We start from the raw sequence: 15,766 nt of genomic DNA, 5'->3' as shown, positions 1-15,766 counted from the left end.
GTTGTGGCCCTCCCTTATCTTTTAGATGTCTATAAAATATGCAGAGATTTCCCCTTTTTCATTCCAACTATTGGAAATTAATGTCTTTTTTTTTTAATTGATCGATCTGCCTACAGATTTATCAGTCTTAAGACGTATTCCTCAGAAAATTAGTTTTTATTTTATTGATTTTCCTCTCTTGTTTTTAAGTTTTAAATTTTATTTCTTTCTGTTTACTTTGGGTTTCACTTGTTCTTTCTCTAGCTTCTTTTCTAAAGTCCTAACTAAAACTGTAAACTTCCTTCTAAGCACAGCTTTAGTTGCATTCCACAAATTTAGATGTGTTGTATTTTCATTTTCATTCAGTTCAGTTCAGTCACTCAGTCGTGTTTGACCGTCTCTTTGTGACCCCATCGACTGCAGCATGTCAGGCTTCCCTCTCTATCACCAACTCCTGGAGCTTGCTCAGACTCATGTGTATCATATTAGTGATGCCATCCAACCATCTCATACTCTGTTGTCCCCTTCTCCTCCTGCCTTCAGTGTTTCCCATTATCAGGGTCTTTTCCAGTGGGTCAGTTCTTCACATCAGGTGATCACAGTATTGGAGCTTCAGCTTCAGTCCTTCCAGTGAATATTCAGAATTGATTTCCTTTAGGATTGACTGGTTTGATCTTGCAGTCCAAGACTCAAGAGTCATCTCTCAAGAGTCATCTCCAACACCTTAGTTCAGAAGCACCAATTCTTCAGTGCTCACCTTTCTTTATGGTCCAACTCATACGTGATTACTGGAAAAACCATAGCTTTGACTATACAGACCCTTGTTGGCAAAGTTATGTCTTTGCTTTTTAATATGCTGTCAGTTCAGCATGTTTTTTCTGTGATTATTTTGTCTTCTTGATTAACTCCCTTATTTTGAAAGTGTCCTTGTTTATCATTGGTAATATCCGTTAGTTTGAAGTTGTCTGAGATTAATATTGCCAGTACAGCTTTCTTATGATTAGTGTTTGCATGGTCTATCATTTTCCATTCTTTGGCTTTTGAGCAGTGTGTGTCATTTTGTTTAAAATGGGTTTCTTATGGGTGGTCTATAGCTCAGTCTTGGGTTTTCTCACCACTCAGTCTGACAGCCTCTGCCTTTTAATAGGAGTGTTTCGTTTGTACTCAAGGTAAATATGAATGTGGTTGGGTTTAAGTCTACCATCTTGCAATTTTTTTTCTTTTTTTTTCATCTGTTCTTTGTTTTCTCTTTTTTTTGTCTTCTCTTGGATTGAATTATTTTTTGGATTTTATTTTATCTCTACTGTTGATTTAGCTGTACCTCTACCATTTTTTTTTTTTTTTTACTAATTAGTGATTGCTCTAAGGTTTACAATATGTTACTTTAAGTTACCACAGCCTATTTTCAAACCACATACTATTTAATAATTCACATATAGTATAAGAACCTAACAGAAATATGCTTCAATTTTCCCTTTTATCCATTGTATTATGTGTCATAGATTTTACTACTACATATGACATAAACCTCACAGTACATTTAAATTATCTTTTAAAAATAAAAATGTCTTGTATTTTTGTTAACATGTTGACCATTTCTAACGTTCTTCTTTCATGTAGATTAAGTTTCCATCCAGTGTTGTTTTTCTCCTGCTTAAAGAATTTCTTTTAACGTTTCTTGTGGTACAAGTATACTGTTGACAACCACTGCCTCTTTTTCCTTTTGGAAAAGTCTTTAATTTTTATTCATTTTTGAAAGAATTTAATTGGATATAGAATTCCAGGTTGACAGTGGTGTCGTGTCCTGCTCTCTGTGGGTGTTTTAAAGATACTATTTTTTTTGAAATGCCAGATGGCCAAGTTTTTGTTGTTTTATTAACACAAACGCAGTGTGCACACGAGCTGTCTGTTCATCTTCTGCTCGGCAGCCTGGCGTAGGATTGGAGACTCTGAGGGTCGGCAGGATTGCTCTTTCCACAGTGGCTTTGAGCTCTTGGAGGAGACGTGAGTAACCTAAGCGCAGGAAGGTTGTTGCACGTCAGCAGCGCTGCAGGCTCCCTGAAGCTGTGGACCAGGAGCCTCCGGAAGCCCCCGGGCAGTGTGACCTCTGTGTCCTTGTTGCTCCCGTCACCAGCGCTGGGCGCTCGTATCTGGCCCTTGAGTTTCCTGAGCACCCTGTTGTCGGGGCCTCTGGGTTTCCATCAGTTCCATTTAATGTTGACATATCAGTCCAGCTGGCCTGGGTTAACTTCTTGGTCCTCTTTTTGACGAGCTTCACGAGGGGTCTGAAGGTGGCCCTTATGGCTGTCACTTCTGTAAAGTGGGTAGTGCTGAGGAAGAGCCAAAGATACTATCCTGTTGTTGTTTTTTTTTTGGCCTGCACAGTTATTGATCAGAAGCCTGAAGTCATTTTTAATCATGATTAATATGTGTAGGTAATGTTTCTCTTTTTTTTCTGGCTGCTTATAATATTTTCCCCTTTTTCATGTATTTTTAGAATTTGGTTATGGTGTACTTTAGTATACTTCTGTGTTTGTTCTGCTTGGGGTTTGTTGAACTTCTTGGATCTGTGAGTTTCTAGTTTTCATCAAACTTAGACATTTTTCAGTCATTATTCAAATATTTTTCTCTTTGGGGTCCCCCACCATCCTTCATTTTAATCCGTTTCTGCTGCGGTGTTTTCAAGTGCACTTACTTTTTTTCCTGTAGTATCTAATCTATCATTACCATTCAGTGAAATTTCTATTTCAGATATGTTTTTTCATCTCTAGAAGTCCTACTTTCTTCTTATACCTCACATTTCTGTCCTTACTGTGATGTTTTCCTTTAAGTTATTTTTTAAAAGAAAATATTTCATTTAATTTATTTGGCTGTGTTGGGTCTTGGTTGTTGCGCATGGGATCTTTAGTTGTGGCATGCAAACTCTTAGTTGTGGCATTTAGGGTCTGGTTCCCTGACCAGGGATCGAACCTGAGCCCTCTGAACTGGGAGCACTGTGTCTTAGCCACTGAACCCCCAGGAAAGTTCTCTTTTTAAAATTTATTGAGGTGTTTTACTTGACATACAGCATTATATTAATTTCAGGTGTACAACATGATTTGATATTTGTATTTTTTAACTGAGCTAAATTCTTGAATAAAGCTGAACTGGTGAGACTCATGGATCTGTGTGGACTTGGTTCAGCTTCTGACAAGCAGTTTGGCTGCTCAGACCTCTTTCAAAACCATGTCTGAGCTGCATGCTAAAGATGGGAGTCTGTCCCCCTCCTTGTCATAAGGAAGTGGACTTGTTAGGGTCCTTCTAGGGGTCCGATTGGTGTTTTGAATGGAGCAGTCCTTCATTGTGTCCATTGTAGGACATTTAGCCCCCCAGGCCCCTGCCTTCTAAATGCCTGTGGGGCTCTGTGGTCCCTGTGACAGCCAGGAGCACCTCCACACACTTTTAAATGCCTGTCTGGGGGTGATTCCACCCCAGAGTTGAGATCCTTTGGGTCATGACATTGTTTTGAGACTGGCCAGATTTGTATTTTGTTGTTGGCGAAATGCTCCAGGGAAAGACTCTGCCATTGTTCTTTGCCTGCTTCATTTTGGCGTATGTATATGAAGTGGTTCCTTTGTTTTAATTTTTTAACTAAATAAGTACATATTAATTGAGTATTGATACTAGTGACATTCTAAGTGCTGAAGATCAGCCTTCACCAAGGTGGTAAAGTGCCTGCCTTCAAGGAACTGAAAACTAGCAGGGACAGGCATTAATAAACAAGTTATATAATGAAGAATTTCATATGGTATCATCAAGGAAATCAACATGCAGAGTAGTAAGGATGAATGATGCCTGTCCTGGTCATCAAGAAATAGTTGTCTAAAGAACACAGGTATTTCAGCATGAACTAGAGAATCATCTGGAAAATAATTAGGCAATTCTCAGATTGGTAAGAAGTCATCTGTGAGGTCACTGTAAGGTTTGACAGATCTCGTACAGAGCAGTGAGTTGGAATATGATGTGGGGAAATGCTCCTTTCTTAGCAGCCCCTGAGAATGGGCTCGGAGGTCGGGCTTTGGTGTGCTGAGACCCTTAGAAGGCTCTGTGAAGTCAAAGTTTGAGGAATTCAGAGTGTTGCTATTTAAGCTCCTTGGTGGGGCTGTGCTTCTTGCACACTTTGAATATCCCAGAAAGACTCTGTGAGGAGCCAGCATCAGTGGTGGGTCCCCAAGGAAGAGGAGCCTGTTGGGATGAGAAGGGAGCTTCCTTTTTAATTTTTTTAATACTCAATTTTTTAAAGCAGAGTATATTTACATGGCTCACATAAAAAGGTACAAAAGAATATATGATGAAACAGACTAATTTGGTGCTGTATATGGTTTAAAGTTTTTCCTCTGGCAAATATTAGCTGTTCAGGAGATGAACTAATTTAAAGGGAAGTTCCTTGGAGATTTATGATTCACAGTGATTAGTGTATCTCAGGAAGAAAGTCTTAGTTTAAATCAGAATGTGGCTTCCTGAATAATAGAGCTGTTTGTGTTAGTTCCATCTAGGCAGATAACTTACATTATTTTTTATGGGATAGCATTAAGGTTGTTGCTTAATAAAATGTGGTCTAAACAAAACTCGATTATTTTGACTAAGTAGAAGAACTCCAGTCCTTTTGGTATCTGTCCTTTTAGCTGACTCATCATAGGCAAGTTATTTAACCTCCCTTGCTTCAGTTTCCTCATCAGCAATACTTCCATACATTTATTGTGAGAATGAAATGAAGAAGGAGCTTAGTAAATGCTTGCACTTAATATTTACCAGATGGACTGAAGGAAGCCCTCAAGAAGGCAGTGAACTTTATATAATCTGTTCAGACCCAGTCCATCCTGCTCTTTGTTGCCCGTTCATTCATTCAGCAAATATCTGTGGAAGGTCTGTGGCTCAGCGGGTGAAGAATTTACCTGCAATGTAGGAGACACAGGAGAAGCGAGTTTGATCCCTGGGTTGGGAAGATCCCCTAGAGGAGGAAATGGCAACCTACTCCAGTATTCTTGCCTGGAGAATTCGATGGGCAGAGGAGCCTGGTGGGCTGCAGTCCAAAGGGTCACAAAAGAGAGTTGGACATGATTAAGCAAACTAGCATATAACCTGTGCCTGATACTGACCCAGGGCCCAGGGATACAGTGATGAGCAGACAGAGTTTCTGCCTACTTGGAGTGTATAATCCTGTGAGGACCAGACATCAGTCAGATATCACACACTTAAAATTGCAGTTTGGCTTAGTCCTTGAAGGAGAGGTATATGGTGTGAGTGTATATTGAGGAGATTTGAATATACAGATATTCTCCTGTCAGAGAAGGAATGCTTTCCCAAGAGTGACTTAGCTGGCATCTGAAGGATAAGTTAAGCCTTCAGAGAGAAGGGAAGGAACAGCTGGTGCAAAGGCCCCTTGACAGAGGAAGAAAAGGCGAGTGTGTGCGTTGTGGGCAGAGCTGGAGAATGTGGTGCCAGACCTGGTATGTAGTCAGAGGAGACGCATGGTGGCCAAACTGAGAAGGTTTTTCTGCATTAGAGTCGTTGTTTACTTGGGCAGGTAGGTGGATGAGATCAGATTATTGTTTTGAAGAGATAGTCTGCTTGCAGGGTGGAAACTGAATTAGAAGACAGAGCCAGCATGGATGTGAGTGAACTGATGAGAAGGCTATGGCAGTGGTCCAGGCAGGGGTTTTTGGACGCTTGGACCTAAGTGACGTTAGAAGAAATGGAGCAAAGCGTATGGCCTGATCCCATGGATGTTTAGGAAGGCATCGGGGAAGACTTGATACGGTGTTTCCTCTGGCGGGTGAGGGGAGGCGCTGCCCAGGGCGGTCTTTTGGATTCTAGTTTGCCTATTTTGGTGGAAGGTTCACTTTCACCCAGACAGGGAAAGCAGAAGAGGTCATGTGTGGTGGAGGCCAAGGATTATGAATCTGCTGTGGGATTTGTTAAGTCCAGGAGAAGGCAGGAAGTTGTAGAACTCGAGAGGTGTGGGCTGGAGCCTTAAATGCATCAGCTTATATTTGCCTGGAGCTTTAGGAGGGAGCGAAGGCATGTTCAGGTTTCCAGTTATTTTCCATACTTTCTAATTTTATTCTGGCTGAACTTCTTGTCCTAGGGAAGAAGGGGCTCTTGAGAAGGACTTTGGATGAAGTGGTAGGGTCCTTCCAGCAGAGTCCTTGCCTCCCTGTGTGGGAGCAGCTGGGCATGAGGAATCTTTGGGAACCCTCTGTGGACTGGACTCTTTCCTCTCTCCACTTCCATCCTTTTCCCCAGAAGGCTTAGCACTTGCCATCTGAACCAGCTGGGAGGAGTTTGGAGGCTGGCTCCACAGATTAGCTCATTTGTCTGGATATTATCTGTGGATAATTGGGAATTGGTTTGAACATCAGTAACAGTAAACTAATCATGACTCTCTCAAGCTGCTTGTTTTCTTCTTTGGAGATTTGTAGGTTTCTTCCTAGGTTGTCTGTCTCTGTCTCTCCCTTTCTCTGAACTGTGGCCATGTCAGCTAAGGGTGAAGGGAGAGATTCAGAGAAATAAACTGACTAGGACCAGGCAAGTGGGCCACATGGTGCCTGGCTCTGGGTTGGTCTGTTTATCTGTCAGCTTGTTAACTAGCTTATTTTAAAAAACCCAACTTTAAAAACCTTTAAAAAACCCAGGATTGATATCCTGGGCGACAGGTGGTGACAGGAACCGGTGTCCATAGTTTACTGCTTCCTTGGGTCCAAATAGATGCTGCATGCAGGCAGCTGGGGCCCCCTTGTGGCTGAATCCGGTTCCCCACTTTCGCTCTGCTCGCTGGTCAGCGTGGAGGGGGTGGTGGGCAGAGATGGCAAAAGGAAAGTTTGACTCTTACTTAGCACCTTTTGTGGACTCTGCTATTGCTGTGGGTTTCATGATGGTCCCCAGCCGCTGCTACTCAGCTGCTTGGGCCCTCTGAAGCCAAATTCAGCCTTCTTGAGGTGTTGTGACTGTGAACCTGACCCCAGAAGCCCTCTCTCCTTTTTCTCTAGCAAATTTGGGCTCCTCAGGCTGTCTCTTACAAGGAACCCACCACAGACCTCTCTGCAGTATGGAAAACTGGTGAGAAGTGCCAGAAGTAGTTGTTGGTGTGTGTTGCTCCGGAATGGCACGCCTTTGGTTTTTTGATGTCCATTGGGTGGCACTGCAATCTTACTTTTGTTTTTATTTTTCTTTGCAGCCAAGCTCTGCTCCAGGAAGTGAAAATGTGGTGCCTCGAGAGCCACTGGTAAGAAGCCACGATATATAGTATGAGTCTCTATTAATTAAAATACATAGTATGATTCTCTATTAATTAAAACACTGAGTTTAAAGAAGCCTGATGATCCTATAGTCGTGCATCAGTAGTGCCCCCGAGTATAGGAGTGGAGGTGTTCTGTGGAGACCAAGCCCGTCAGCGACCTCTCGCTTCTGTCTGCTTTTCAGGAATGCAGAGGTTAGCTAGATTCCCTCTTAGTAAAGCCTGGTCTTTTCTGGAATGAAGAGCACCCACCCCTGGTCTGGTGATGCACCATTTTATTTATTGTTAATCGGTGGGACGCTCGAAACCTATGGTGGCTGAGCTGAAGCGAGGTTGCTGGACCTGACCAAGGAGCTGAGCTGCTTGATTGTCTGAAATAGCCATTCTGTTCCTCAGAGTGAGGGCACTTCATGTGGCCTTTGAAGAACAGATAAGGGAGAGAGTTCTGTGTCTGCCTGGCCTGTAATTAGGTTTGTGATGCTCATTACCAACATTCTCTGCTTACATAATTGATAGGGAAGAGGCCTACTAAGTACTGAAGCTAATTTTCTTTACACAGTGCATTTGCCTTGGTGGTCTTAGCCCAAGTGCCTGCCCTATTTTCATTCTGTTTTGCATTTCAAGGCCTGCTGCAAATCCTCTTAGCTGAATATTAAGCCCTGTTCTGTACTGGAAATTCCCTGGCAGTCCAGTGGTTAAGACTCTGCACTCTCATTGCTGGAGCCTGGGTTCAATCCCTGGTTGGGGAACTAAGATTCCACAGGCTGTGTGTCACAGGCCCGCCCCCGACTCCCCCCCGCAAAAAAAAAGACTTGTTCTCCAGATAAGTTTTACAGAGGGGCCAGCTTTATGTTTAACTTTGCAGAGCTTTTTCTTTCCTTGAATAGTGATAGCAAGCTTAGGGATATACCACCAAGCTTTTGTTTGACCAGGGTCTGTAGTTTTATCCGTTTTCCTTCCCTCTCCTTCTGGAGGTAGTGGGAGGGGATGACGTGAGGCCCTTAGCTGGTATGAACAAGTTTGAATTCCGGTCTGTGCTAAGACTTTCCAAGGCAGGAGGTGAGTTGGATCTGGCTGAGCTGGAGGAAGGCCCGGGTGATACCAGCCCTGCGGGTACTGGTGGAAGGAGTCACTGTTGTCCTGCGTATCACCTGCTCTGCCCAAGTATGGCTCACTTCCCACCACCCCCCAGTGGCTTCATTTCTCTCTCTGGGTATTGCGTGGGCTCTTCCTCGTGGTCTCAGTGGTGTGAAAGCCAGAGGAGGCTTTGCTTGGCCAGTCCCTTAGGTTGGGAGCTTGTTTCCCGTGGGGCCTGCCTCAGTGCCCCTCAGACTGAAGTTGTGGTTGACTTTGGAGTAAAGTTCAAATTGAACACTCTGGTCCTCTTCAGTCCTTCATTCCTCAGTCTCTTTTCACATTTTTATCTACTTATTTAACTATTGATCACCAGAAGTGCAGCTGGACCATCTTTTGGGCGTTAAACTTCTGGGTGTTCTTTCTAGCACGGAGCCCTGAGCAGTTGGTGGTATCGCTGACTTCCGGGTGCCTGGAGCCCCGTGGCGCCTTCGCTCTGCTCATGTTTCTGTGCACTGCTCTTTTCCTGCTGCACTCGGCATCTGCATGTTGGTTGCTTGTATTTTTATTTCTTTCTTTTCTGGGAGGCCCTGAGCAGTCTTCAAACCCTAGTAGCCGGCGATCGTCCAGAGTTCAGACTCATTCTCTCCAGGCCAACTCCACAATTACCTATATTTAATTAATATTTTCTCCCCTCTTTACGTACTTGCTGCATAATTGCTCAGAGGAAAGAAAACACATAGCAGCAATTTATATATATATAAAAAAATAATAATTAAAAAAAAACCCGAAATAAACTCCCATCTCATTTGGGTTGATCCTATGAGTTGGGTAATTAGGGTCCTATTAAAAGGTAGACCCTTCCTCCTTCCCCCTTTTTTTTATTAATTTTTTTATATTAAACTCCCACAGTCTCTCAGTCATGCCCTTATTGCTTTTGGCCAGCCATTTGCAGCAGCCTGATTAAATGAGGGCACCAGCCGAGTTGTATGCTCTTGTGTGAGCTACTTCTGCCTCTTGGGAGAGGTAACAGGAGGGTGCCAGGCAGAGAAGCCGCTGAGGGCTAGCGGCGGCTTGTGTGGCTGGTCAGGAGGACAGGACGAGCTGCTGCGAACCGGCAGCAGGCTGGAGGGAGTCACAGGGTGCCAGAGAGGTGATGGGGCACCCACGCACAGAAAGTCCCCTGGTACTCAGCCCAAGGGCCTGTCTACACCCTCACCCCCACGCCCCAGGGAGGTTCCTCAGGCGGTAGGTGTTAGCTGTCTCCTGGGTGCTCAGGAGCAACAGATGATTGGAGAATAAAGCTAAACCTTCTTCCTAAGTAATTTATATATCTTATTTGGGGAAGAAAATGCATTTGTTACATGCAAGACAATTAGCAAATGGCACAAGGTTGTATATAATTTTAGCAAACAGTACAAAATTGTATATAATTTGGTGCAGAATTGCCTGGCTGGGAGTATAAGAGAGCCTTCATTATTCAGAGAAGGAAGAGTTCTCTGGGGGTGGGGGGGTACTTAGGGATGGTTTTTGTGAAACTCGAGGCCAGGGCTGGAGGAATAGGGTAGTCCAGTGTTGGAGGGAACACTGTGCTGTTATTTTTGATTTTGTTTTTAACCAAGTGGAGTGCATATTTTCCACCAAATTCCTAAATGGAAGATGCCTGTTCTCTATACTAAAAAGGCTAAGCTTGGGATGCTGAAGGCAAATAATCTTGTTCTTTGTCTTCAGAACTAGATGAGCACTTTGGGGTAATTTTCCCCTTTATTAAAACAGAGGCTGTACTGAGGAGTCAGCATAGTGCAGGTGACGTTGTTAGGTGGACGTGTTCAGGTGTCTGCACTGTTGCTTTGCTCTGTTTCTAGGAAAGGAGGACCTGGTTTTCATTTCTGTCCTCTCTGGACCCTAAAAGCTGGCTTGTGATTTTGAGTTGATAAGTAGGCTCATTCGTGTCTGACTCTTGTGATCCTACGGACTGTAGCCCACCAGGCTCCTCTGTGCAAAGGATTTCCTAGGCAAGAATACTGCAGTGGGTTGACATTTCCTCCTTCATGGGATCTTTCTGACCCAGGGATTGAACCCGAGTCTCCTGTGTTTCCTGCATTGGCAAGCGGATTCTTTACCACTGCGCCACCTGGGAAGCCCTGATAGGTGGTCTTGTGGTCTCTAATTGGCACACTTGTGTGTATAGCCATCCCCTCATCTTGATTCTGGCCGCGTAGTGACGCTGCACATTACCTTCTCTAGCCCCTGCAGACCTCCTCCCCTCACTAAAGAACCAACCCAGCAACTCTGGCCATATTAGTGGGGTAATTGCTCTATAATGTCATGATGTCCTTGGGGTGGTGATTGGTGAACAGACTCCCCTTGATAAATTCTGTGAACTCCCCATTGAAATTCTCTGATTGTTAATGACAGAACTCTTTGCCAGAGTTAAAATGGCTGATTACTTTTTCTTTACACTTTGTTCACTGAGCTTTGCCTCCCAGGGCAAGCTCCAGAGTACTGACCTCTAGCTTCTCCCAGACCTGCTCAAAACCTATAAATTTCCTGCAGACCTGGGTTTTCTCATCACCTGTGTGGGCACATGCTCAAGCCGTCGCAGAGGCTCTGGGCTGGTCCCCACACTGCTCTGCCAGGATCAAGTGCTCCTGCCTAGTTGATAAACCTTTAAGAATGGCTGGATGATTGTCTGCATAGAGTTCCTCCCTTGCTTTGGTACAGAAACAGGGGTTAAGTAATCTTCTTAGAGTCTTTCCACTCACACAAGTTGAGGGTCTCTGGAGCAGCTGTAAATATGGTTTCATTTACGTCTGCTCACTTTTTTCAGTACAGTTCCTCAGTGTTCAGCAGTACAGTTGCTTACGTACTTTATATAATGCTTATGGATCTGGGCTAAACTAGAATTTCAGCATTTTGCTCTTTGAAACCAACTTATTTCTAATGGGTGAGTCTTCTGCCATCTTCTTTTCCTCTAACCTGTAGGTATAGGTTTTGTTTTTGTTTCTGTCCTTTTCCTGCATCCCTCTACCAAACTAACCTCAAACAGCAGCTAATGTTCCTTTATAAATGATGATGGTAATTCTACTTTATCACCTTCCCTGCTGCTGCTGCTAAGTCGCTTCAGTCGTGTCCACCTCTGTGCGACCCCATAAATGGCAGCCTGCCAGGCTCCTTCGTCCGTGGGATTTTCCAGGCAAGAGTACTGGAGCCGGGTGCCATTGCCTTCTCCTGTCACCTTCCCTGGGATTAATGTTTTTTGGTATGCTGAATTCTCCCTTTTTTTTTTTTTTACCTTACATCCCCATGACTTAATTATTCTATAACTGGAATTTTGCTCTTTTTGGTCGTTTTCACCCATTCCCCCCACCCTCCTCTTGAGTTCTATTTTTTAATTTTAATTTTTTAGGCTCCACATATCTGAAGTACAGAAGTATCATGTCTCCTCAAGTTTCTCCCTGAGGCTAAGACAGACTTGCCTGGGGTGGAGGGGTTGGGTGGGTGGTTCATGTGTTTGATCTCCACACTTCTGGGGGAGCTCTTCTACCTCATACCTGGACACCTAAGATTTTCTCTTTGGTTTTTAAGTCAGTTAACCAGAGGCTGGCAATCAAAAGGCTTTTAAGGGACTTCCCTGGTGGTACAGTTGTTGAAGACTGTGCTTCTAATACGGGGGGTGGGGGTTGGGGGGGAAGAGTTTGATCCCTTGTTGGGGAACTAAGATACCATATGCCGTGTGATGTGGCCAAAAAGTAAAATCTAAAAAAAGGTCATTAATATCTTGATGAATTCAGGGAGCTCCTCTTTAGGAGAAGAGCTGTGGCCGGTCGCCTGTCTCCTGAAAACCTCTCACAGGTACCTCTGGCACAGTTTCCCCTGCATTTGTATCTTTTGTGGAGTACTTAGGTAAACTTGTTGGTGGGCTTACTGTGAGTAGGTGATTCTCATGTTTTTTCCCCACCAAAACATTTCTGAAAGATGACATTCACATGCCCAGTGCGTTTCTTTGTGTATACTCATGTGCATAATGTGTGTATGTGTGTATGCACATATAGAACATATAATACATATGTATTTATTTTATAAAGTTCAAAGCACTTGGCAGAATAAAATTGATTTTAGCATTGTATTCATGAAAGTATTTTATAAGCATGGAGTAGTGACACTATCCACTTAGATTTTAGGAAATTGTCATTTTTCCAGGAAAGATAAATAAATGTGGCAAATCTAAAGTATTAAGCATTATTATTTAAAGAGTCTGTAATGGTTGCTTTCTGTGAGTGTATCAGAGTTAGGTTTGCTCAGCTGAGCTGTGATTTCCATCTGTTTCCCACTCAGCGTCTACTTGGAGGCAGGTGACTGGGCATGATGATGTAGCTGATGATGTAGCTGCTGCTGCTCCTGCTAAGTCGCTTCAGTCGTGTCCGACTCTGTGCGACCCCATAGACGGCAGCCCACTCCCTGGGATTCTCCAGGCAAGGGTACCGGAGTGGTTTGCCGTTGCCTTCTCCGTTGATGTTGTAGGGATAACCCTGCTGCTGCTGCTGTTGCTAAGTCGCTTCAGTCGTGTCCGACTGTACGAGACCCGATAGACGGCAGCCCACCAGGCTCCCCCATCCCTGGGATTCTCCAGGCAAGAGTACTGGAGTGGGTTGCCATTACCTTCTCCGATGATGTTGTAGGGATAACCCTAAATCTGCTCTGTTTGTTTATTTGTAAAAAGTGAGCCATCTGCGTTTCGGTGCTTACTGTACCAAAGGCACAGGTGCCCCTCACAGCTGCTGTGAGAAACTTGGAACCTCAGTCAAATGTGAACACCCAGGGGGTGGGGCTTGTGGTACACCCCTGCGTGTCGTGTGTCCTGACTCCAGATTTGGGGCCGGAGGTCCGGGCACTGCAGATTGGCAGAGAGGTTGGCTTTCCTCCTCCCCCACTCCCCCAAAACGTTGCTCTTTAACACTGACACCCCTTGTCAGGCGGGAGCCTGAGATTCCTGCCTGTCCTGTGGATTGGGGGAGGAAACTGGTGAGAGCCAAATGCTGAAATGGATGAACCTGAGAAAAGCCTCATTCTGTCTCTGGTGGCTTCTCTCTAATCTCTCGGCTACTTACTGATTTTGAAATTACTGACTCTTCCTGCTCCGTCCTTCCTATTACAGGCTGAGGAGTTTTATTGAATAGACCAGGCGGTGCCCTTTAAGTTCTTTCCTCCTTCAGGTAAAATGAAGAGGTGTTTTTTTTTTTTTCAGTTTTAAGGTATCCTTTTACAAATAATTATTAGATGAGTCGAAACTCTTAGGAGTAATAATTAGAGAAATGGAATTTGAAATTGGTGTTCAGCTTTGTTTATATTTTGGGTTCCTGCTTTCGTGGTAATACTTTTTATTTGCTGTAGTTCCGGTAATCAGAGGCCCAGCTTTTGGATAACTGAGCAGTGTCCTCCTTCTGGAGACGTGGGAACTGGCAAGCTGAGTGCACAAGTGCCTTTTTTCAGAGCCACAGTGATGGGGGAATTGGGTTTTTAATCTTGTCACTGGCCTCATTCTTTGAAAAAGTGAAAGTCGCTGAGTCGTGTCCGACTCTTTGTGACCCTATGTAGTGTAGCCCGCCAGACTCTTCTGTCCATGGAATTCTATAGGCCAGAATACTGGAGTGGGTATCTGTTCCCTTCTCCAGGGGATCTTCCCAACCCAGGTATCGAACCCAGGTAGCCCGCATGGCAGGCGGATTCTTCACCATCTGAGCCACCAGGGAAGCCTCCGTTTCCTCTTGGAAACGTGGTCTCAGAAGTTCCTACCCAGGCGTCGCTGGGTATGGGGTGTCTAGAGCTCTTATTTGGGCAGACTGACCTTCTGAAAATGTTTTTTTGTTTAAAATAAGTCAGTATCTCATTTAATTATTTTTGGCTGCACCGGGTCTTCGTTGCTGCACACAGGTTTTCTCTAGTTGCAGCCAGCAGTGGCTGCTCTTTGTTGTGATGCATGGGCTTCTCATTGCGGTGGCTTCTCTAGTTGTGGCTTAAGGGCTGTAGGACTTGGACTCAGTAACTCTGGCTCACCAGCTTAGTTGCCCTTTGGCTGGCATGTGAGATCTTAGTTCCCAAGTCAGGTATCGAACCCGTGTCCACTGTAATGGCAGGCAGATTCTTAACCACTGGACCACCAGGGAAGTCCCTTAAAATCAGTCATTATCTTATGTGAAAGAATTTTCATGCAAAAGCTGCTTTTACAGTGTGACCTAAAGGGTGTTGTTCTGTGTGACAAACCTAGCAAATCCCCCACAAACCTCCAGTTTGTGAAACACCGGATGTCATGCTTCAGGCAGCCATGTCCCCTGCGCTCTCCAGGATAATTTCAATTTAAAATACTCTAGCCCCTTGTCAAACCATGCAGACCAATTTGGGTTTGAAGAATCCGCTCTCATAGTTAACCCCACTCTGCGCTGAGAAGCTGCGGGAAGATAAAGTGGTGCTCAGGAGAAGGACGCGCTCGCAGCCCTCCCTCCTTCCCTCCCAGCTCTCCTTTCTTTTATGGTTTGTAGTTATAACCAAGATTTATGCCTGTTGCTCCACAAATCTTCTCCCTGCCATTATGAGTTTGTCTGCGCAGTCTAGAGATGGGCCGACGCTGAGTGATGCTCGAGGTAAATCTGCAAGGGGCGCTCCCTGACACTGAGTCAGCCAGGAGCCGACTCCTGGCCCCCGGGGACGGGGCGTCCTGACAGATAGCCCCATTGGGAAGAAGACGTGCTGCCACCTTTGTGACCTCTTGCCTTTGGTGACCTTGGTGGCACTGCTCTCCTGCTTGTGTTCACAGAGTCTGCAGGTGCCAAGAGGCCTTTCTCTGTGTCCACTCTGGTCCAGTCCGGCCACAGCAGAGCATCTGCACAGGCAGAGCTGCCTTTTCCAGCTTGGAGGGAAGGAGCTGCTGATAGAATCCAGCACACAGGTTAATGAGCATACATGTGTGAGTGCCAGTCACTAAGTCATGTCTGACTCTTTGCAACCCCATGGACTGTGGCCCTCTAGGCTCCTCTGTCCATTGGATTCTCTAGACAAGAACACTGGAGTAGGTTGCCATTTCCTTCTCCATAGGATCTTCCCGACCCAGGGGTCAAACCTGCCTTTCCCGCACTTGTAGATGGATTCTTTACCACTGGGCCACCTGGGAGGCCCTGATCATACGTAGACATGGTTTAGCTTTTCCATTTTTAGCTGAAAATGGGTTTACTAGACATCTTTTTCCCCCTTTGCTCATACTTTCTATTTGCTGTATCCTTTTGTGTGTACCTTTGACTCATTTCAAATCTCTTGTGAAATGAAGTGGCGGCACCAGTAAATACAGATTTTAAGAAAAGTGTCAAGAGCTTGCGTTAGACACCGACTAACTGTCATGGGGCTGGGAAGCTATGCACCAGGCCTGGGCCCTCTAGCCCATCG

General features: G+C 44.8%; 1 protein-coding gene across 3 annotated transcripts in view; it reads left to right on the top strand.

The window, feature by feature from the left end:
- Positions 1-15,766, top strand: part of PEX14 (peroxisomal biogenesis factor 14) — a 135,774-nt gene that overhangs the window by 6,786 nt on the left and 113,222 nt on the right. For all 3 annotated transcript variants that reach the window (XM_061160423.1, XM_061160422.1, XM_061160421.1), the window contains exon 2: positions 7,196-7,243. In XM_061160423.1, the coding sequence (XP_061016406.1) occupies positions 7,196-7,243 (48 nt within the window). The remainder of the gene's footprint in view (positions 1-7,195; positions 7,244-15,766) is intronic.

The sequence above is a fragment of the Dama dama genome, chromosome 14 (assembly GCF_033118175.1).
Source record: "Dama dama isolate Ldn47 chromosome 14, ASM3311817v1, whole genome shotgun sequence".
NCBI lineage: Eukaryota > Metazoa > Chordata > Mammalia > Artiodactyla > Cervidae > Dama > Dama dama.
Note: the sequence above shows the minus strand (reverse complement) of the source record. Positions and strands in the feature narration are given on the sequence as shown.